This window comes from Hordeum vulgare, chromosome 6H (assembly GCF_904849725.1).
Source record: "Hordeum vulgare subsp. vulgare chromosome 6H, MorexV3_pseudomolecules_assembly, whole genome shotgun sequence".
Taxonomy (NCBI): Eukaryota; Viridiplantae; Streptophyta; class Magnoliopsida; order Poales; family Poaceae; genus Hordeum; species Hordeum vulgare.
The window spans coordinates 377,503,845-377,528,183 of record NC_058523.1 but is presented as its reverse complement, the minus strand read 5'-3'; the positions used below and the strand labels follow the sequence as shown (position 1 = coordinate 377,528,183).

Genomic DNA, 24,339 nt, shown 5'->3' with positions numbered 1-24,339 from the left:
GTTGAGTCTATCACACCCGATCATCACGTGGTGTCTCGAAACGATGAACTGTCGCAATGGTGCAAAGTCGGGGAGAACACAATTTTATCTTGAAATTTTAGTGAAGGATCACCTTATAATGCTACTGCCGTTCTAAGAAAAATAAGGTGCATAAAAGGATTAACATCACATGCAAATCATAAGTGACATGATATGGCCATGAACTTGTGCTTCTTGATCTCCATCACCAAAGCACCGGCCTCCATCGTAACCGGCGCCGCACCATGATCTCCATCATCATCATCTCCATCATCGTGCCGCTATCGAGGTTGTCGCACTATCTATGCTATTACTGCTAAAGCTACAACCTAGCGATATAGTAAAAGCATCTGCAAGCACAAACGTTAGTTTAGAGACAACCCTATGGCTCCTGCCGGTTGCCGTAGCATCGACGTGCAAGTCGATATTTAACTATTACAACATGATCATCTCATACATCCAATATATCATATCATGTCTTTGGCCATATCACATCACATGCATACCCTGCAAAAACAAGTTAGATGTCCTTTAATTTGTTGTTGCATGTTTTACGTGGCTGCTATGGGTATCTAGTATGATCGCATCTTACTTACACAAAGCCACAACGGTGATATGCAAATTGCTACTTAACCTTCTCCAAGGACCACCTTGGTCAAATCCGATTCAACTAAAGTTGAATAAACAGACACCCGCCAGTCATCTTTATGCAACAAGTTGCATGTTAGTTGATGCAACCGGTCTCTCGTAAGCGTACGAGTAAAGTTGGTCCGAGCCGCTTCAATCCAACAATACCACCGAATGAATAAAAGACTAAGGAGGGCGGCAAATTGAACATCAACGCCCACAGACTCTTTTTTGTTCTACTCGAGATATCATCTATGCATGAACCTAGATCATGATTCCACTGTTGGGGAACGTAGCATGGGAAACAAAAAATATCCTACGCAGGCGCAATACCTATCCATGGTGATGATCATCTACGAGAGGGGAGAGTGAATCTACATATCCTTGTAGATCGCTAAGCGGAAATGTATATAACGCAGTTGATGTAGTGGAACATCTTCGCGATCCAAATCGAGGCCGTCCCGCGATCTCATCACGATCCGTCCCGCGATCCCATCACGATCCATCCCGATCTAGTGTCGAACGACGGCACCTCGGCGTTCAGCACACGTACAGCTCGATGATGATCCCCGCCTTCTTGATCCAGCAAGAGGGGCAGAGAGGTAGATGAGTTCTCCAACACAGTGCATGGTGGTGGTGGTGGTGGATCTATTCCAGCAGGGCTTCGCCTAAGCGCTCGTGAAAAACCGATCTAGAGGAAGAACAGATCTAGAGAAAGAGGGCCGCACGTGGCTGTTTTTGTGTGTCTCAAAATCCCTCAATAGCTCTAGTATATATTGGAGGGAGGGAGGGGAGGAGGCATCCTCAAACCCTCAAGGTTTGGCCGAAATTGGAGGTGGAGGAGTCCTACTCCAATCCTACTAGGAGTAGAATTCCTCTTTCCACTTGGAAACCCTTTCCACCTTTTCCACCTTTGGGCTTTTGCCTCTCAAACCTCATGGGCCTTAGTGGGAGCTTATATCAGCCCACTAGGGGCTGGTTTGTATCCTCCTTAGCCCATAAGGCCCCTCGGGGCGTGACACCCATCCCGATGGTCCCCGGTACCCTCCCGGCACTCCCGGTGCACTACCGATGAGCCCAAAACTTTTCCGGTGACCAAAACAGGACTTCCTATATATCAATCTTTACCTCCGGACCATTCCGGAGCTCCTCGTGATGTCCAGGGTCTCATTTGGGACTCCGGACAACTTTCGGTTACCAACATCTATAACTCAACTATACCGAAACGTCACCGAACCTTAAGTGTGCAGATCCTACGGGTTCGAGAACTATGCAGACATGACCGATACACCTCTATGGTCAATAACCAATAGCGGGACCTGGATGACCATATTGGCTCCTACATATTCTATGAAGATATTTATCGGTTGAACCTCTATGTCAAGGATTCAGTTAATCTCGTATGTTGTTCCTTTTGTCCTTCGATATGTTACTTGCCCGAGTTACGATCGTCGGTATCTCCATACCTAGTTCAATCCCGTTACTGACAAGTCTCTTTACTCATTCCGTAATACAAGATCTCGTGACTAACCCCTTAGTCACATTGCTTGCAAGGCTTATTGTGATGTTCTATTACCGAGTGGGCACCTAGATACCTCTCCGTCACATGGAGTGACAAATCCCAGTCTTGATCCATGCCAACCCAACAGACACCTTTGGAGATACCTGTAGAGCACCTTTATAGTCACCCAGTAACATTGCGACGTTTGATAAACACAAGGTATTCCTCCGGTGTCCGGGAGTTGCACGATCTCATGGTCATAGGAACAGATACATTGACATGCAGAAAACAGTAGCAGTAAACTGACACGATCATATGCTACGTTTATAGTTTGGGTCTTGTCCATCACATCATTCTCCTAATGATGTGATGCCGTTATCAAGTGAAAACACTTTTCTATGGTCAGGAAACCTTGACCATCTTTGATCAACGAGCTAATCAACTAGAGGCTCACTAGGGACAGTGTGTTGTCTATGTATCCACACATGTATTTGAGTTTCCAATCAATACAATTCTAGCATGGATAAAAAATGATTATCATGAACAAGGAAATATAATAATAACCAATTTATTATTGCCTCTAGGGCATATTTCCAACAAAAGGTGCTCTACAGATATCTTCGAAGGTGTTTGTTGGGTTGAAGTGAATCGAGAATGGAATTTATCACTCTGTATGACGGAGGGGTATCTCTAGGGCCCACTCGATAATACAACATGACAATGAGCTTGCAAGCAATGTGACTAAAGAGTTGGTCACATGATCTTGTATTACGAAACGAGTAAAGAGACTTGTTGGTAACGAGATTGAACTAGGTATGGAGGTACCGACGATCCAATCTCGAGCAAGTAACATATCAATGGACAAAAGGAATAGTATACGGGATTAACTGAATCCTTGACATAGAGGTTCAACCGATAAAGATCTTCGTAGAATATGTAGGAGCCAATATGGGCATCCAGGTCCCGCTATTGGTTATTGACCGGAGAGTCTCTCGGTCATGTCTACATAGTTCTCGAACCTGCAGGGTGTGCACACTTAAGGTTCGTTAACGTTTCGGTACAATTGAGTTATGTATGTTGGTGACCAAAGGTTGTTTGGAGTCCCGGATGAGATCCTGGACTTCACGAGGAGTTCCTGAATGGTCCAGAGACGAATATTGATATATATGAAAAGGGTATTTGGGCTCCAAAATGGTTTCAACACTTCCAGTAGTGTACCGGAGTGACGAATGGGTTCTGGGGGTCCATCGGGAGAGGTTCACCCACCTCAGGCGCCACATGGGCCTAAGAGGTGGCGCACAAGCCCCTAGTGAGCTGGTCAGCCAGCCCCTAAAGGCCCTTGCGCCAAGAGGTGGGAGGAGGCCAAGTGGGGAGGGAGTCATACTAGGACAGTCCACCTCCCTTGGTGGAGAAGGACTCCTCCTTTGGGGCGGCGGCCAAGGCCCTAGGGGAAACCCTAGGGCTCCACCCCTCCCCCTCCCTCTTATATATAGTGGAGTGGAGAGAGGTCAGCAACACCACAATCCAAGGTGTATCCCTCTCTCCCTCCCTCTAGTTCGTTTCTCCTCTAGATTAGTTTCGGTAGTGCTTGGCGAAGCCCTGCCGAGACAGCTCCACCACCATTGCCACCACGCCTTTATGTTGTCGGAGAACTCATCTACCTCTCCGCCACTTCTTTCTAGATCAAGAAGGCGGAGATAGTCATCGAGTTGTACGTGTGCTGAACGCGGAGGTGTCGTCCGTTTAGCACTAGATCGGGATGGATCATGATGAGATCGCGGGACGGATTGCGATTTGGATTGCGAAGATGTTGCACTACATCAATTGTGTTATATACGCTTCCGCTTAGCGATCTACAAGGGTATGTAGATGCACTCCTCCCTCTCGTAGATGTTAGTCTCCATAGATTGATCTTGGTGAGCGTAGGAATTTTTTTTCCCATGCGACGATCCCCAACATTGCAAGTCTTGTCTTCCTCTCAGATGGTGGAGGCGGTTCAACCTTTACGTGACGTGGTTGATTCTTTGCACCATTGGCTGCTACAGGATGGGAACCTTCTTGAGCGTGCAGAGGCTTCTCTGAGCAGGCTCTTGGTTGTGCCTACTGTGGAGAAGCCACCTCCTACGTCGCCCCCAGGCCAGAGCTTGATGTTGACTTAGTGGACAACGGAGATGCAGAGCTCTACGGTTGCTTCTCCCCTCGTGCTACAATCGCTTCGTCGACGTTGCCTACTTTCCTCATTGTGGATGAGGTCCTCGTCATGACTCCAATGCATGTGTTACATATCATGCCTGAACTTCATAAGTTGTGTGGGGAACTAATCTCGCCGCTGTCAGGGATGCATATGAAGATGGGTTCTCTTGTGGATTCGACAGTGGCATTGACACTCACTCCAACACCCTTGGAGCCTAGCTAGGTGGTTTGTGTAGGCGATGACGTTGTTGTGGCCAGAGTGTCGGTTCCAGACCTAGGTGACATATTTGCCATCAAGCTTAATGATTTTCTCACAAACTTAGATCCTAGCATGAGCAAGGCGGTCGGACGTGTCTTAAGGGGAAAGGCTCCCCCTCGAAGGGAGAAATCGGACAAGTGCAAAATTAAGAAGTGTGGCGATAGAGTGACGCGGGTGGTTCCATGATGCACTTTTTTTGAGATGCAAATTGGGGCTTGGTTGCCATCAAGCTTAATGATTTTCTCACAATTGGATCCTAGCATGAGCAAGGCGATCAGACGTCTCTTAAGGGGAAAGGCTCCCCCTTGAAGGGAGAAATCGAACAAGTGCAAAATCAAGAGTGTGGTGATAAAGGAGTGGTCCGGGTGGTTTTATGATGCACTTCTTTGAGATGCAAATTGGGGCTTGGTTGTGTTGGTGGTCTTCTTTGAGGTGTTCTTCTCATATTAGAGCAAGCCGTTGGAGTTTCATCTATGATGTTGAGACCCAATTGTTTGATGGTTGTAGAAGTGTTGTCTTAGGTGTGTCGGTTGGTCAATCTCTGCCGTCCCGTGGCTCTCCATTGTTTGGGAGTAGTCCACATGTGGGATCTTACTTGTTACGGTTTTTGCTCCGTTTCCCGTTTATTAACGGGACAACTCTCTTCTTAATTAATCGATGAAGCAACTCTGTTGCCTCCGTTTCAAAAAATAATATTTGAACAAGATAAAGTTTGCACCAGGTAATGTTTGAACCAGATCAGTAATGCTCACCAGATGATCTCTCCTGATAAAATTACGACTCTGGAGTCCAACCATAAATTCAACCATGTTTTCAGGATGCAGATTTTAACATCAACAGACATGAATCGCTACCATCCAGCTATACCAAATGAAAGAATCTCGGGTCTACTTCTCATTTAAGTATGCATGGCACAGATGGAAGCTCTGAATTCTAAATGTACACACAACACAACTCCAACGGTAGGCTTACAGGCAGCATGATTTGTTCAAAGAGCAGATGCCGGCAGCGAATTCACAAATGAACAGCTGCACTGTTTCTCCAGGCTCGCAGCCCCCACAGCCAGGAGCAGATGCCGGCAGCGAATTCACAAATGAACAGATGCTGGCAATAAGCAGACACTTCCAGTTTATGCTGGTCTATTACATGTGCCACAACTTGGATGATTCATCCAGTCCATAGCAGTGCGTTGCGTGGTCACACGATGCTGTCTGAGGGACGCGCCTGTTGATGATTCAGGGGCTAAAACAGGTGCAGGAATGTGGAAACTACCCTGGTCTGCCCGCCGACTAGGCCCTGCCATGGTTTCCTGGGTAGCACCTGATACATGAAAGAATACATCAGCATGAGTTGACAGTAAATATGTTTTCTACATCAAAACAACCAATATGAACAACACAATACTCCCTCTTCTCAAAATGTAAGGCACTGTTGACTTTTCACGCTCTACGATGCACTACTTTGACCACTAATATATACTGTACCAAAATAGATGGATTGAACTTATATGGATGTTATCGTTGGTTGTGTGCACCACAATGATGCAGAGTCCAGGGGTTTTAACCTCCTTTTCAGAAGAAGAAAAAATTATGAATGTTATCGTTATATTTATCTTGCAATGTACTCCGTACTGTACTAATTTTACACATATTATACACGAGAATGATAGTCAAAGTTGTAGAAGTATACTGGACTTCTAACTTATTAGACATTTTTTGCGCTATGCAGCCGATCTAATTTATTATCAGTCAAATGCGGAAATATTTAACTACGACCTACGAAGTAAGAGTAATGGATCAAACAAAACCATTGAATATCAAAATACATGGGAGTAAAAGTTAAAACAATGCATGCAGAAATAAGGCATTTCTGGGTGACATGATTGATACTAGAAGGAACAGATAATAAGGCTACATACATGCATTGGCATTTTTCTGAAACATCGTTGTCATATTTTTATTTTTATTTTGCAGCAACGCGAGAAAAACACTCCTCTTTTCAATAGATAGGAAACCCAAACAAGGTGACAAAAGAACAGCTGTAGTCGACTCGGAACAAAAGAGCCAGCCTAGGCCAGTAGTCGATGAGGTAGTTTGAGTTAGATGGGTGAAGCTCCCATGCGCCTTGGCACAAATAGACTGGAACCAAACTCAGGCCCGGCCCTAGGCTATGGCAAAAGGTGAGGTGGCCTAAGGCCCATTGTCAAATAAGGGCCCAATACATCTACATATGTAAATAAATTATAAACAAATGTGATTTACAGAGCATAACGTCAACACTATTATGGGCATTTGCTAATTAAAATTTCATTTTTGTTTATGCCTTCATATTTTCATGCTATGCGATATATACCAGTAAAAGTATTCATATTACTCTGTTATAGTTGTTATGTCAGTTGTACCTCAATCGCGCTAGGGTCTACATGATGCTAGGGCCGGCCCTGGACAAACTTGGTGCTAGAAGTAACATTGGACGAGCCGGTGATACAACAACTCCACACACCGAGAGCACAAAGGGCAAGTGTCATCATCAGCAGGGCCATGGCGCTTCCTTCGCTCCCCAGTCCAGCAGCGATCGAGAGCAGTTTTCCAGGCAAAGAACTTGAACTTGAGAGGAGCACAGGCACGCCAAATGAGCTCGTGAAGTGGCCATAGTTCACGTGGTAAGCCAACCGGACCGAGAAGCTGGTTCCAAGCTCCCATGCCCAGCAGAAATGATCGGGCATACCAGGCACAAGTTGGATCGGGTCAGCTGCCAAATGAGCTCGTGAAGTGGCCATAGTTCACGTGGTAAGCCAACCGGACCGAGAAGCTGGTTCCAAGCTCCCATGCCCAGCAGAAATGATCGGGCATACCAGGCACAAGTTGGATCGGGTCAGCTGCCGCACGGGCAAGCAAGAGCATCTGGGTGATGGCCAGAATAGACAACCCTCCAACGGTATCATCAATCCAGCTGTTGTTGAGGAGCACCTGAGCTAGCATCCTAGAATCCATGATCTTGAGGGGAATGAACTCCAACAGATCCAGCACGATGGATTGCAGTCCCTCTCAATCCATCTGCTGGTCCGGAAAAGCCAGCTCGCGCCGTCCCCAATCTGCACCTTGACCAAGGCATAGAACAGGGCCAAGGTTTCATCTGACATGTCAAGCTAAGATTTTCCCACAACTTGTCCAGAGCCACTTTGTCAAACCAAAGCCAACACATTTTCATCACCTCATGCATGATGGAAAAATTCGGAGACCCAGGCCACCCAAGTGTTTCGGTAAACAAACATTTACCCGTGCGACCGGGCAACAACCACCGGACGACGAGTCGTTGGCGCACCCAAAAAAAGCTACAAAGCTTTTTGAGACAAACGAAGAGGCCATCATAATGTAGATATGCATCGCTGACAAATAAATAAATAGAAAAGGAGGATGTACCTCCGGTCTCTGCATCTGGGCGATGCATGCAGCCATTTTATTAATTATTCATCAAGATCTTACAAAGTAATACATCAGTAACTCTAAGGCCACCATCTTGGCAACACATGCCGCTACTCCTATAACCTTGATGAAGGGGTGCCGAATATCCAGGCCAAATACCAAACAGACATCGCACCAAAGCCTAACATCTAAAGCCGGATGCCCCATCCAAGCCACAACGCCGGGACTGGGTAACACACCGGTCCGACGCACTCCCAGTGGGCACCAATGTACATGCTGCAAGGGCCGTCACCACCGTCTTCCACCTATCCATCCTCAAAGCAACTACTAACGCATTGACCTTGCCAGGCCTCTCTGCCATCGACGTCACCACGACGCCAAACAGCGTCGTCCTCCTGCGCGACTCCATCGCCACATATGGGACGCCGAGCCTCCACTGCTCCACGCCGTCGAGATCCACCGCCATGAATATGTAGGATGAAGCACCGATCCACCAAAGATGCCATCCACTTGACCCTCGAGCCCGCGTACACCTCCAAGAATGACGCCCCCAAAGGGGGAAACGACACAAGAGTGCCGTCGTCATCCGATCTGCTGATCTAGGGTTTCCCCCGAAGGTATTGGGTGGAGTTGGGAACTTCACCTCGATGATGCCTTCATGAAGGAAACGACGATATGGGCGCCGTCATCACCGGCTCCGGCCACCGTCCGAAGACCAGGTTTTCACCCGGATCCATCCCAAAGAAATCAACCCGACAACCTGTACACCATCCCGACCGCCTTCAAAGCCCCAGATCTAGCCGCCTAGATCCGGCAACCGACCACGACAGCACTGCCACCGTAGGAGCCCTGGCACACCGGCCACTGCCTGAGTGTGCCACCATTGGAGCCTGGGGAAAGGGCTGACACCCCACCATGCCAAACCGTGAGAGCCGTCGAGGATCCCGCGCACTCGTCACCGTCTCTGACCCGAACCAATCCGTAGCAGAAACCACAAGATCGGGTGCGGATCCGCCTTGAACAGGTACTACACCACGCCATGCCGCCGCGGCAAGCCCGAGCTTCACATGCCGCCACCTTCCAAGGCCGCCGCCCCAGGATCCAAGCCGAACATCGCCGCTACCACCGGGCACGTTCCGCCGCCGCCGACCCGCAGAGTCGCCGGCCACCACGCCCAAGGCCGCCGCGACCACGCGAACTCGCGGAGCAGCCAGTACCACCCGATCTTCCACGAAGCCCTGCAGCTCCGCCGCCTCCGCCCAGCCCCACCACCCAATCTTCCACGAAGCCCTGCAGCCCCGCCGCCTCCGCCCAGCCCCACGCCGCAACCTTGCGCCGTCGTCGAAGGCGACCCGTCGCGACGCAGATCGGGAAGAAAGCGCCCCGGCGCCATGGGGTGACCCGCCTCACCCGATCCGACGTGGGAGGGAAGAGATTCTCCGCCGCCGCCGTCAGCTGTCCAGGGATTTGCCCGACGGCTTCCTCCAGCGGCAACGGAGTGGAGGATGGGGATGGAGGTGCCCGGCGGCGCGGTTTAGGGTTTCCACCCGAGCCGCCCTAGCGGGGGGCGACGCGGGACGAGGCAGATCTTTTGCCTCTGTTTTGACAAAATAATAGTATGTATGGTCTAGCCTTCTGGTCTTGCATCGCTGACAATACCGCATGCACAAGGGTGAAGCGCCCAGCATCCGTCATAAGGTTTCCTTTCCAGGCTGGGATCCTTCTGGCCACCTTGTCAATATAAGGCTGGAGCTGAGTTTTGGTAAGTTTTTCATGTGACAGCGGTAGCCCAAGGTATAGCCACGAAATTCCACAACACACAGAAGCAACAAGGCAAACCCCAGATCACTGCCCTGATAACGAATCAAGGTGGCCACGCCTTTTTGGAAATTAATCTGAAGACTAGACGCATCCCCAAAGATCTCCATAATCAGCAAAGCAGTTTGGATCTCCTGCTGCTCCACAGGCCGAATGATGAGAGCAACGTCATTCGTGAACAGGAAAAGCCTATGCCGGATCCCAAAGTGCACCATGGGGCTCAAGAGCCCTGAAACATCCACGGCATTGAACAAAGCCCAAGGACATTCATAACGATCACGAAGAGCAACGGCAAAAGAGGATCGCCTTGCCGCAGCCCTTTACCATGCCAAACCCTAGCAGCGGGGTGCCCATTAACAAGGATCTTGGAGCTCGAAGAAGCAAGGATCAAGGTCACCCAAGAACACCATTTCTCGCCAAACCCATGCGCCCGCACAACTTCCAACAAGGTCAATTGACGGAATCAAAAGCTTGACCACATCCAACATGAGAAGAAGAGAGGCACTTTGCGGCGGTCATGGTCTCAAATAGAACTGGGAACCAACATGAAGGTGTCAAGGATTGACCGACCACAGATGAAGGTGCTCTGGTTGACTGCCACCAGCTCAGACATATGCTTCACCAGACGAACAGCAAGCAACCGAGAGAAGATCCTGGCAAAGCTATGCATCAGACTGATTGGCTGAAAATCTCCCATGCTAGCTGCCCCCTCCTTCGGAAGAAGAACAATGAAGGCTTGATTGAGGTTGTTAAGGCCATACCCTAGACCATGGAAGAGGCAGTTAAGAGTGCCTACCATATCATGCTTGATCACCTGCCAAAAAGTCCGCTAAAAGTTCAAGAAGAAGTCGTCCGGCCCAAGGGTTTGTCTTTCCGCATGCCCCGATCACACCGCAAACTTCCTCTTCTGTGCACGACACCTCTAACTTTGGCAAGTTCAGTTGGGGAAGAGTGCCTGCAAATTGACGGAGTGTTGCCTGGCTGGAGGGGCACCGCGCTGGCTGCAGAAGAACTCAAAGGCGATATCTTCCATCTCAGGTTGGGTCGTGGTAACATGATCACCCCGCACGCAACCGACTGATGCAGTTCTTCTTCCAACGATGGAAGGCATGGATATGAAAAAACTTCTAGTCCACGTCACCGTCCTTGAGCCAGAGTAGCCTCGACCGCTGCCTGGTGATAGATCTCCCCAGAGAGGCAAGGCCAAGACAATGAAATTTCAACTTGTTCTTCAAGTGAAGCTTAAAATCCGAGAGAACATGTCAATCCTACGCAACATCAAGTCTCGGGATGATCTCATGGGCCACCGCAAGCTGCATCTTTGATGTTTCCCACCTTGCGCTCACCCCATCGCTTGAGGCCTTGGGTCAGCGCATGCAGCCTAGTGTCCAAAGTGAACAGGGCATTGTGCGTGGGCGATGTAGCATTCAAATTTCAAAAGCCACGTCCTGAGTTTCGAAATGGAATCACCTCTTGGTGGTCAGCAGTTGAGAGGCAGTCAGGACTTTTTTTTTGACAGAGGCTAGGATGCACATAGGGCCAGTTTGGTTGGTGTCCTCACTCCGATGCGCCTGGCCTGAACCCTACCTAGAAATGTATGTGATGTGTTTGGTTGCTATCCAGAGTATCCTAAGTTAGCCTGGCCTGAACCCTACCTAGGTCGCTCCCGTGCGGCTCCTTCAGTCGCACCGAGGCGCCTAACTCCGGCTGCCGCCGGTTCCTTCCACTCCATCCTCCTCCCTCGCCGCCGCCGGGCGAAGCCTGGTCGACGCCGGCGGCGGCAGGGCTCTCTCGTCCTCTCGCACAGGGAGACCGGCGCGGACCGGTGTCTTCGGCTAGGGCTAGGCGTGTTGGTTCTCCGGCGGGCGGCGGGCAGCACGATGACGGGCCGTAGGCAGTTGTGATAGCCTGCCTTATTAGGGATGATAGACTACTCATATCAATATGGAATTCCTTTTTTTCCGAGAGCCCATTCGAACAGAACTCCTAGGTTAGGTGTGCTCGGCTTGGAGTAGTTCTAGGATGGGTGACCGATCAGGAAGTTGATCCCGGGTGCGCATGAGTAAGCGCAAAATGCGCATAAAAGACTAGTATTGATATGTGGGTCAGTCTAGATCCCGCCAGGAGTAACCCTTGCGGTTACATTGATGTTTGCGGACAGGTGTGCGGTCATGTTGTTCATGACGTTTGTGACCTGTCGTGACACACGACATGGCACATGTACTGGACTGGATGCACAAACGTTTGTGCCAAGAGGGAACGCTCCTGTAGCCCGACGAGGACGTTGGTTCCTCTGAGCGGTGGTGTATGTGATAGCCTGTCTTATTAGGGATGATGGACTACTCATATCAATAAGGAATTCCTTCTTTTTCGGGAGCCCATTCGAACAGAACTCCCAGGTTAAGCATGCTCGGCTTGGAGTAGTTCTAGGATGGGTGACCGACCGGGAAGTTGATCCCGGGTGCACATGAGTGAGGACAAAGTGCGCAGAAAAGACTAGTATTGATATGTGGGGCCAGTCTAGATCCCGCCAGGAGTAACGATCGCCGGCGGGTGTGTCCGGGGCGTTACAGCAGTGACGGCGGATCCAAGGCTGGTGCGCCCGGATACTCTCCCTACAGGCGACAACTCCTCTAGTCGGGTCAGGTTGGACGGATTCGGGCCATGTGCTCGAATTTCTGCCACCTGCTCTCCTTGTTTGAGAGACTACCACCGAGAAGAAATCTTTTGCCCGGATCTGCCAGTGGAAATAGTGCGGTAACGTCTACGGACACCGCTAACCTCCTTGAAGAGCATCGTCATGGTGGTGGTCCCATCGAGCTCCGAGGAAAACCTCAGGTTTGGCTTGCCAAACCGGACAATGGCAGCATGTGGTGTCGTCTACCTTCTTGGAGACACTAAGGTAGACACTTGTTTGGAGCTCATATTTGCCGAAGAGATTTCGGAGGCATGGCGGCGTTGGATCACCACATAGACTCGTCGGGAAGGGTCGTTTGCTCCGGGGAAACCCTTGACCCGGGTCTCCCGGATCGGATGATGGTGACGTCTGGCATCACACCCCCTCTTGGGGGCATCATTCTTGCAGCAAGTGCTAGCTGGAGGGGTCCAGAGGTGGAGCAGTGTTGCAGCTACCATGCCGACAACGGCGGGCCTTGACAGTATGGTGCAACGGAGTCTTAGAGGCGGGTGTCTTGATGGTACGTCATGCGAGGTGGGGGGGGGGGGGGGGTCGGCGGTGACCCCGGCTCTAGATGGTGGGCATTCCCCATTGTCGTGCATGAAGGAGTGGTGGTGGCTTTGGGTTGTTTGACGTATGTTTTTGGCAGACCTTTGTTGAATAATTAATAATATGGTTGTGTGCATCGCTCGATGCAGAAGCCCGGGCTTGCTCCCTTTTTCGAAAAAAATGTTCGAGAACAAATGTATAGCTAAAAGATTAGAAATAGTAATACCCAAAAAGTTTTCGAAAGTCACTATGATGCCCGAGGTGCCCGTATTTTATGCGGGATTGTCATACCTTACTTGTGCCTCAGACTATGATGAAAATGTGAGATATTTGCCATATCAAGACGGCATATTAAATAGTTTACTAGGACAAACAGGATACCATACCGCAAGGGTCACTGGGACATGGGGTCATGGGGAAAGGGTCACTGGGACATGGGGTAACAAATATTGAATTCCCAGACCCTAGAGTGGAAAATATCCAAATTTTCAATAATAAGAACCTTGCACAATACCAGAAGGGCACGTGGTTATACTTAGTATGTAATAACTATATACATGGAAAACAAAATGATAACAGAATGTACACAAGCCAGAGTGAGAACTACTAGGTAATAATGCATATAATTCTATCAATTTATCATTTATGATATCCTTATGCTTCCCCATATATTAGCAATAATAAAATCCTTCAAGTAATTGATACAAAATCAAAGAAATATTATGTCAATGCCAAAGGTAGTAACTGTGTCTTAATAAACCGAGTCAGGGTGTGTATGAAAGATATTTACCTCTAGGACTGTCTGGAACAACTTTAGCAGAGGCCTTAAATACAACCTGTAATACCTCAGCCAATATCTGCTGTTTGTACATTTTATCAGCTTTTGTCTTAAGTTCTCTCTTTCTCTGTAATGTTTCTACCTCTAAATTATATTCCAGCCCATCATACTTCCTTTTAGCTTGAGCCAACTCTATTCCACGTGCCAAATTAAGCTGTTCTATCTGGCAAAACACAACCAGAGATTCATGAGTAAAACCTAAATAGGGTGCAATCGCTGTGCACGTGCTTCTTGTAATAAGATAAAAATATAAAAGTAGAAGAGAAATTCAAGAAAGAGACCTTCTCCTGATGCCTCATTGTTATCAGATTAGCCAACTTTTGTAATCGACTCAACTCAATGGTAAATATATCCGAGTCAAACCCATCTTCAGCCAAAGATGGCCCAGGAGGGGAGCCTGTTGGCACCTGATTGGCTGAAGCTGGATGAACATGTGATGCCCTAGGACTGTGAATTGAATCAAGCCCATCTTCAGACAAACGTGGCCCAGGAGTGGAGTCTATTGGCATCTGATTGGCTGACGTTGGATGAACATGTGATGCCCCAACACTGTCAACCTCAATTCTTGATGAATGAGTATCCCCACAAGGTGGTGAATATGGAGGAGTAGCAATCTGGCAAGTTGAACCGAAATGATGATGGTTCATCACACTTTGGGTATTGAAGTGCATGTTTGACTGCTCGGTAACTTGTGCAAAGGAAGGTACTTGACTACAAGGTACTTCCTCGCTGCTTATATCCTCAGCTTGAACAACTTGTCTATTATCAGCTGAAGGTGAAGGTGATCTTGCAGCTGGAAGTTCCTGCAGAGAAACAATGCCAAATATGTCAATGGCAATTTATAAGTGGCCACAAGTAATGACCAGGAGACACTATTAATATTTCTTATACGTTCACCTAGAGACCAGTTAAAAAATAAAAATAAAATGAGATGTAATCTGACAGTCCTTGTGGATGTATAGTTATAGCCATCCAATCATGGTTGAATACTTGAATTACTTGTAAATTAAGCAATTTAACACTCGGCAGACGATGTTAGAGTACAAAACAAACAAGAAATTTATTGTTCACTGTTTATCCTTCTAACGATAACTAGCTTCTTCTTGATAATTTTCGGTTTACATAGATTCAACATAAATTCTCCTGTGTCGCAGCCCAATCCATAAAAAAATAATTGTTGAGACAACACTAAAATATAATTAAAAGGTATGATCTAAAATACCTCTTGACGCAATGTTGTTCTGAAAAGGTTCGACGTAGGCTTTATCTGAGACCTAGAACATGAACCTTCTGAAATATTATTGCCTGATTTCATGTGCTTTTGCTTTTCATTAGAAACAGATGGAGCATTTTGTGAATCAGTGTTCACTGTCACAGCCAGTTGCTTTTCATTAGAAACAGATGGAGCATTTTGTGAATCAGTGTTCACTGTCACAGCCAGTTGCTTTTCATTAGAAACAGATGGAGCATTTTCTGAATCAGTGTTCACTATCACAGCCAGTTGCTTTTCATTAGAACCAGATGCAGCATTTTCTGAATCAGTGTTCACTGTCATGGCAAGTTCTAGTGCCGCATCTGTGTCAGAATGTATAGCACAGGATCTCTCCATGTCTCCCCCATCATTTTGTGTTGCTGATGAGAGGGTGATTTGTGTCCCATCTTTGTCACCAAACTTTCTCCCTGGCCTGCAACATGAACCTTCTGAAATATCATCATTGCCAGAAACGATGCGCCTTCGTTTTTCTCTACAAATCGAGGCAGCATTTTCCGTGTCATTGCCCACTGCACTAGTAGGTTTTGATGCTAAACTCATGACAGACTGAGAACCACAGGGGCTCTCCATTGTTTCCCTCTCGTTTTGTGCTGCTGTTGAGAAGGCAATTTGCGTTGCTGGTGAGAAGGAGATTTGTGTCCCATCTTTTTCACCTAACTTTCTCCCTGACCTGCAACATGGACCTTCTGAAATATCATTGCTTGAACATGTGTGCCTTCGTTTTTCTCTAGGAATCACGGCAGCATTTTCTGTATCAGTGCTCACTGCAATAACAGGTCCTGATGCTGAACTCGTTACAAACCGAGAAGCACAGGGGCTTTCCGTGTTTCGCCCCTCATTGCTGTCAGCTGCTGAGAAGATAATTTGCGTCCCATCTTTTTCACAAAACTCCATTCCTGACACATTGGTTACCTGCAAGGAGCTGCTTTCTAAGGTAGCCATTTCTTTTGATACACCAACTGAAAATCCAGGCTTTGTAGCTCCATTCGTCACAAGCAGCAATTGTGAGTGCTCTAGAATAGGCTCGCAATCATCACTTGCCTTGCCTGTTGTCAGTGTCTTAGCAGGTTTTAGTGCTGCACTCACGTCAAGCTGGCAAGCAGAGGGTCTCTCCACATTTCCTCCCTCGCTTTGATCTGGTGCCAGGAAGGTAGTTTGTGTCCGATTTTCATGACAAAACTCCATCGAGGGAGCACAGGTGTACTGTGAAGACCTGCTTTCTAAGGTGGCCATTTCTTCTGCTACACCAACTGAAAACCCGAGCTTCGTATGTTCATTAGTTTCAAGCAATGATCGTGAGTTTCCTGGAATGGGCTCAGTAATATCAGTTGCAAAGGTGCCTCTAGGTTCTTTATTACAGGCAATCGCTTCAATTTGAGTGGTTATAGATTGCATGTCAAAATATTTTAGATGATGTTCACCATCTGAATAGTCAGCCATACAGCATTCTAGATTCTCCCACGTGAATCTAGAATATGTCAAGTCAGTTACATAGAACCATTTCTTAAGGTAGCCAGCTTTGGCCTCAAATATCCAGCGCTCTTTTATTCTATACTCTTTGTCCCTGTCACTTATATGCTGTCTACAAAATTTTATCAGTTGAGATATCATATGTCGATGAAATCTGTCGCGCAAAATGCTGAAATGTAGCTTAGGCAACATCATCCTGCAATATCTTACAGTTGGTGCAACATGTGCATAGTGGAATTTATAAGAATTCACATGTTTTTGGAAGAACTTTACCTCCTGCTTTTTTTGCAAATTGTTGAATTTCTTCCGATCTTTAGTCTGCAGTAACAGTAGTGTTCTGGACCTTTCTGAATAAACTTCCTCAATCATTTTCATGACCCGATGGGAATCAGAGTATCCAAAACATCCCTCCTTCCTTCTCTTATGTCTTTCTTTTGAACTACTATAGATAGATGGTGAATAGATTCGACGGTGGTTCCCATATTTTCTATGCAAACTTGACTGACTCACATTAACATATCGACCCTCAGATGCAGCATACTTAGATTGTTGCACAACAGCAGTACATTCAGTCCCTCCCAGGCGAGAACCTCTTTCAGCTGAAGTTGATGACTCCTCAACCACCACTTGAGAAGATGTGCTTGACTCTTTAAGACTTGCAGCCATGCCCTCGCAGATTGCACTACGCTTACACTGCTGCACAAAATTAATACCTGCACTCCTTCCTTCACGGGAAGCTCTTTCAGGTGAAGTTGATGACCTCATAAGGGCCTTCCCTTTTTCAAACACATCTTGCACAAATGAGCGTACAATGCTTGGGGACATGTGTTCGTGGATCACTCTATGTTGCAAAACCACAATACCTGCAGTCTCTAAATTATGAGAAGCTCTTTGCGGTGAAGCTGACTGCCTTATATGGGCCTGCTCCTGTGCAACACTTGCAGCTATGCCCTTCTGGATAGGGCTTTCTAATCCGGATGCCTCATCTGCCTCTCTGACCTCACCTTCTTCTAGTTCAGATTCATAATGTTTATTTTTTTCCTCTCCAATCTTGCCAAACTCCCACTTTTCACATTCGCATGATCCCTTGCAGGCTTTGTTGAAATCCATAATATCTCAATCTAGTTGGGTGACTATCTGACTGACGTGGAAATTTTATTCTGTTTGTATGAACAGAAAAAAACCTACAACTTTCCTCACAGAGATAGTAATTCCACCGTAGCTAAGTTGATTCTCTTCTGTGCAACTGATTAAGGATCATTTCGTGATGCAAGCACCAGCTAACTGGCTCATATATGTGCTACGCGGAAGATCAAGCAGGCCTAAACAATGATAAGGATAGACATTTCAAGACCATGCATTTAAACACAGTGAGATTTGTATCATTGGTCAAGGAAGGATGCAAAATTCTTCTATATTTATGTGAACCAGGTGAGGAGAACTACAAAAATGCCTCCAATTTCTCTGTTAAAAATCATGATACAGAAATTTCTTATGATACTTTGTGAACATAGAAATAAATCAAAGTTCAAAGTTTTAACCAATTTCTTTAATAAAGTAATGTTCCACATTTCAGGCGTAATTTATGATGAAAATATCTCTAATACTTCCATTTGCAGGCTGTGGATTTGTGGGCCAACAGTCTAAGGAAAAATCTGATGGCATCTTCTACAATTTATTGTTCACACAAAATAATTGAAGTAATAGAAGCACCAACAAGGAAACATGGGTTGAGTTCATTACTCACATACCATAGGCACTAACCATAACAAAGTATTCATATTTTCATGCCTCTAGTCTGTTAAAATCAGGCCAAAAAAACCTCTTGTGTAGGAGTACCTTGCAGCTATCAATTATGAAAGCTATTCCACATTTAGGGCCATTTCTCCAACGTGTTGCAAAGCGCAAAGAAATTGTCCACTTGTACATTAATCACATCCTCGAATAGGTTTCCAAGCTGACAAGAGTGCACAATTAGCTGTTCAGGAATAGCCGAACCAAACCTTCCCCGTCGGTTGGTAAGTTGTGGAGACCTGGTTCGGCTAAATTGCGCAACCCAAAAGGTTAAAAGGTGCGCCTCCACCAACTAAGAAGCAAATTCGATGAATACATTTTAACGTGGCAAGCCTCGTCAGTTCGACATGTACAGCTGCTCTGTCAGTTTGGAGACAAATACGGAGTAGTTCAATGGAGTGTGTTGTGTCAGGAGCTTTTTTTTAATTGGTGTTAGGAGGTTTCTTGAATGGGAACATTGGTGAAAAAAGGGTTAAAATACTCGCTGTCATAAAAGTGATCTTTGGGGGAACAAAAACGAATTGTTTTTGCGAAACAAAAAGGAATTTATTTATGAGCAGCACTACCGCGCGAGTCACTTGATGCTTCCCATGTCAACTTGTGTCGTCACTGTCACAAGAACGCACGCAGCCGCGCATGGCGCACAGACCATTGCCCATTAGGACACAGCCTCATGTTCGCATGTTACAAAATTGGTCTATTCATTTAATTGATAAGAATGAGCACAATTGTTTATAAGGCCGTAAGGCGACCTAACAACCACCCTGACGCCTAAGCGCCTAAAGCAGGCATAATTATAAGGCACTGCCAGGGCGCCTTGCCACCTAAGCATCGCCTAAGCGTCCAAGAGGGGACGCTTTATAAACGATGATAAGCACCCAAGTACAAGTTGAATAAGACTTGAACCAGGGTTTGCGGATGTATATCCACACTTCCTACCAACCAAGCTAGGCTCGATTCGTATTAGATGTAACAAAGAATTAAAAAGCACCTTTTAAAAAAAGAATTGAAAGCATCTGCCAATAACAAGTAATTTCCAACAAACAGAGTTTTTTTTTTTTTTTACATCTTCCAGCAAACAGAGTTAGATGTGATGTAAAGGGCTAAACTGGTAACACGAATGTGAGAAGGAATTGAAGGGGGGTGGTCAAACATGGTAACTTCTAAGCCAATCGGTGTTCATATCCACATTAGATGCTCAAAATCGATTGCCTCGAATTAAAGAGGGGGCTGGGGGGATCCATACTGGAATCTAGAGGTGAGACCGAGAGGTAAAAGGAAAACTGAACGTCGCCCACACTGAGGCCGCACTTGGTTGCCCTGTATTTTAATACACGCGTATTAATTATACAGATGTATTTTACCGGAGGCTAAAAGATTTTAGGCGAAAGCAAAACGATGGAAGGAGATCTGTATTTTTTTTACAGAGGTATTTGAAGCTAAACGATAATCCAAACAAAGCCTGAGAAGGCGCAACCGTCCGACTTGCATGCACAGCCGGGAAGAAAATACGCTAAATCCAACAACCGGGTCGCCTTCGAAGCTGCATGCCGGAATGGCGGAATCGATGGGCATAAACCTCGCCAAAACCTCTGGTCTGGACAAAACCCACCGCGCAAAGCCCCGAACCCACGGAGCGCGACCCTTTCCCCCCGAATCGCGACCGCGATCCCGCCGTAACTCAAACGAAAATCGAACGTGCGCGACGGCAAGCAATTAATCGGGTCGCGCAGGAAAAAAGAACGTGTGTACTGGAAGAGTAATGCTTACCCAACGACGGCCGGAATCGAGCGCTCCCCGGCGGCACGCAGAGGAGATGGGGAATCGCCGCCGATGAAACGAGGGTTTTGGGTTGGGGGACGGGGGATTGTGACTTGTGAGGATTGACGGTGGTGGGTTGGGCTTGGGCGCGTGGGGCGTGAGCGAACCGCTCTGCGACGAAAACCGAGATGAAAAGCAGGGGAGGTGGCGTGTTCAAAGCAAGCGCGACAGTCGTCTTGTCAGGTCCGTGGTGAGTCCAAGTGGTCATTCATTGCGCTCTGCGAGTTCGCTTGCGCTGGGCCAGGGGACGGGAGGATGTAGGTAGGGTGGCGCACTGTGCTCGCGCGTCTGGTCTCTCGTTCCTGGTCTATGGCGACCGTGCAAACGTGCCTTGTACGATGCCAGGTTTGACCTTTGTTATGCCACGCGGTTGTATATGTTGCGAGTAGTTTGTTTAGCCTGTGCAGGATTGGTAATTAGCATGTGCTAATTAACCCCGACATTGATTAGGATAACTGCAATTAGCAGTTAAAGTTTGTCTTGCCTATTAGCAACTGTTTATAGCAGTTGTCACTTTGTCTCTTGTAATAGCAACCGTTATTTTTGGTTAGATTTCATCTCATATCTTTGTAACCGCTCCTTATATAAATAGTCAAAATCAATGAGAATCAAGCAATTCTTGCAAACACTTTTTGACTTTTACAGTAGAGAAACGTTTATACACGGCGCGTCAGTTGAACCGTTTTCGCCGGATGCACCGTGTTCATCCGATCTGGGCGGATCGCGCGCGTCCCCTCTGCGCAGGTCGCCGTCGCCCCTCCCCGCGCAGGCGTCGTCGTCGCGTGCGTCCCCTCTGCGCAGGCCGCCGTCGCCCCCTCCTCCCGCGCACGCGTCGCCGCACACCCTCGTACCTTCGTTGGCGTCCCCTTTGTGCAGGCCGTCGCCGCCCCCCCTCCCCCGCAGGCGCCGCCGCACGCCCTCGTACCCTTCGCTGGCGCTGCTGCAAAACCACCATCGCCGGTGCTCGGGCCGAGCCACGGGGGAGATGACATGACTGCCTCATGTCATGGACAGATCTGTGCGTACGCATCTATTAAAAAAGCTACAAGCGGTGTGCAAAAAGCTTCAAACGGCATAAAAAAGCTTCAACCAGCATGGAAAAAAAGCTTCAAGCGTTGACGGAAATTTTGCTACAAACGTTGGCATGGCGAGCTGCAACCATGATGAAAAAATGCTACAACCATTATACAAATTTGCTACATCTGTAATTCTATTTTGTTGCAAACCGATTTGTTCTTTGCTACAAGCATTGGCATGGCGAGCTGCAACCATGATGGGAAAATGCTACAACCATTATACAAATTTGATACATTCTTCATTTGATTTGTTGCAACCGACCATATAAAAAGCTTCAACCGGCGACAGCGAAACACAAAAGCTGCAATCGTTGACACAAAAGTTTCAACCATATGTTTGAAAAGCTTCAACCACAGACCAACGAGGAAAGCCTGTCATTTTTGCTACAACCAGCAAAAAGCTTCAAACGACATGGAAAAAGCTTCAATCGTTGTGGAAAAAGCTTCAAGCAACACGGGAAAAGTTTCAACGAAAGTGAAAAAAGCTTCAAACCGGCGGCGACGGCGACGAGCGGCGAGCGACGGGGGGAGGGCATGAGGGTGTTGTGACGAGCGGTGACGAGCTCCGGCGAGCGGCTCTGACGAGCGCGCCGACGAGCAGCTTCGGTGAGTGGCTTCAACAAGCGTGATGGCGAGCGCGCCGACGAGCGGCTCCGGCGAGCACGGGGTGTATTGTGATGCATCGAGCTCAGTCGCCTCAGGGGAGATTACGGCGGGGGTCAATGACGCTCGTGACGCTGTAATTTTCCAGAGGAAGACGATGCAAGAGATTGACGAAGAGACAAACAGATTTGATGGCTAGCAGCTGTAGCATCGTAGAGTTACGCGTTGACCGGCGGGGGCGCTCGCACCGGTGCGCCGACACAGAACGGTGCCCTTTACAGTATAGCGCACTGCACGCTACCTCGCACCTTTTTTTACGGGAGACTTTTTTTCCTTTTTTTTGCGGGGAACTTCCTGACACTTAATTCAATGGGGAAAATCTAGTGGATTCGCATGCAAAATTCTTTATCATACGGTGGCCTATAATGAGATTTTCCGGTGAGAGGGGACACATGTCTCTATGGAGAATCTTCCACCTATAAACCTTACAAAATTGTTTTACCGATCATTAATCTGGTTAGGGCATTTCTAACCGATCACCAATACGGACATAAGGGAGTAAAACATTTGGTTTATTCCCTTACAGCGGACTTAGCCAAAACCCTAAAAATATTAAGGGAGTAAAAAAAATACTCTAGCTCCTTATTCCCCCCCAATTTTTTCCTAAATATTCTTCAACTTTCGGCGGCCGAGTAAAACTCCCTCTCCCCCTCCCGCGCCACACTACCTCCCACTCCCCCCGCTGTTGCCACCAATGACCTCGCAGCTGGTCGAAATGGATAGCCAACACCTCACGCTCACCCAACCGTCCACCGGCGCCGGAGTATTGCTGCCGGAAACAACCCACATGTTGCCGCTTGTGTCGAAAAAAGCTTGGGGATGACAAATAACCACCGGATCCAAACTCCGTCTCCAATCGCGCCAATGGTGGCAGAGGTGGCCACCACGTCTCTGGCAACGGTACCCCGCCCTCCTGATGGGTTACGTAGCATAAATTCAAAAAAAATCCTACGCATATTCAGATCTTCCTATGGAGAGACCGGCAATGAGAGAGGGGTGAGTGCATCTTCATACCTTTGAAGATCGCTAAGCGGAAGCATTACTAGAACGCGGTTGATGGAGTCGTACTCGCGGCGATTCAAATCGCGGTGTGATTCCGATCTAGTGCCGAACTACGGCACCTCCGCGTTCAACACACGTCCAGCCCGGTGACGTCTCCCGCACCTTGATCCAGCAAGGAGGAGGGAGAGGTTGGGGAAGAACTCCAGCAGCACGACGGTGTGGTGTTGATGGAGAGACGAGGTCTCCCGGCAGGGCTTCGCCAAGCACCGACAGAGAGGAGGAGAAAGAAGGACAGGGCTGCGTCGAGGGAGAGGGAAAAGTGTGTCCCCCAATGGTCAAAAGTGCCCACTATATATAGGGGGAGGGGAGAGGGGGTGTCCCCCGAAACTAAGGCGACAACAGCAGAACAAATCACCCGACAAAAGGCTAGGCCTTCCGTTATTTACCAAGTATATATGTGTATTAATTAAATAGCAGTTTAAACATAATGATATCAAAATACCCATGTTATCACATGGAACAGCTGGCACCTCCAACTAGCAAAGCTACTCATTAGGGGTTAAGCAAGCCTACTTAGCCAAACAACATTTGCTAGGAGAGGGAAGTGTTTGGGGTTCATGGCAAATACATGTGGCATTTATATCAATTGGTAGGCAGCGAGCAAGTAATGAAGGAAACGTGATTCTAAGCATAACAAAGCTAGATACGGTGTCAAGGTCACGATCATCTTGCTTGTGATGTCTTCAGCTTGGAACTGCCATTGATCTTCCTGCACGTACTCTCCAGCATCCACGTACTCGCTCTCCGTTCCCGATGCTACCCAAGATAAGATAACAACCAATGAACACCGGCAAGACATAATGCAACAATCAATATGATGCATGTGTGAAGAAGGAAGCATGCATCGCTATTCTAGTCACTTTCATATGCATTAGTTGAGTTAATTGAATTCTGGACAGAACTTCATATTAAGTTATCTTGACATGCATGAATATGGCATGAGCATGTGCATCACGAGAAAATGATGAAAAAACATATAAAGAACGTAGAGAACGGAGTCACGGATCAACCAGAAACTACAAAACAAGTTAAAAGGCCTACGGGTCAAAACAGCCACAAACACACTCTAATGGGCACTCCCTAGTGTAACCAGGTTGTCACATGATCAAGCAACAAAATATAAGTGGGTTGGTTCATGGGAGCACACCACACCATCAACAATGCCCGTACAAGCTTCAAAACAATACAAACATACAATATGTTTTCAACAGCAACATAGCAATTTGTCTACAAGATTTAAAGTAGCTACAGCCTTCTAAATAAATCACACAAGGC

The 24,339-nt window shown here is 47.4% G+C and overlaps 1 protein-coding gene across 2 annotated transcripts; it reads right to left on the bottom strand.

The window, feature by feature from the left end:
• Positions 1-5,278: 5,278 nt before the first annotated feature.
• LOC123402881 lies at positions 5,279-20,433 on the bottom strand. 2 transcript variants are annotated; one of them, XM_045096843.1, is made up of 6 exons: positions 20,213-20,433; positions 18,488-18,605; positions 15,128-17,970; positions 14,187-14,708; positions 13,858-14,068; positions 5,279-5,918 (listed from the first exon to the last, which is right to left on the bottom strand). In XM_045096843.1, the coding sequence occupies exons 3-6, from the start codon at positions 17,756-17,758 to the stop codon at positions 5,728-5,730; spliced, it is 3,555 nt and encodes a 1,184-aa protein (XP_044952778.1). In that variant the 5' UTR covers positions 17,759-17,970; positions 18,488-18,605; positions 20,213-20,433; the 3' UTR covers positions 5,279-5,727. The 2 variants fall into 2 exon arrangements, with proteins under 2 accessions (XP_044952778.1, XP_044952777.1); XM_045096842.1 differs by lacking the exon at positions 18,488-18,605.
• Between the last annotated feature and the right edge of the window lie 3,906 nt (positions 20,434-24,339).

Excerpts from the sequence above, each read along its gene's own strand:
- LOC123402881 (XM_045096843.1), bottom strand. The coding sequence starts at position 17,758 with ATGGATTTCAACAAAGCCTGCAAGGGATCATGCGAATGTGAAAAGTGG. Across the intron at positions 14,069-14,186 it reads CAATGAGGCATCAGGAGAAG|ATAGAACAGCTTAATTTGGC; the intron begins GTCTCTTTCTTG and ends GTGTTTTGCCAG. Across the intron at positions 5,919-13,857 it reads TGTTCCAGACAGTCCTAGAG|GTGCTACCCAGGAAACCATG; the intron begins GTAAATATCTTT and ends TTCATGTATCAG.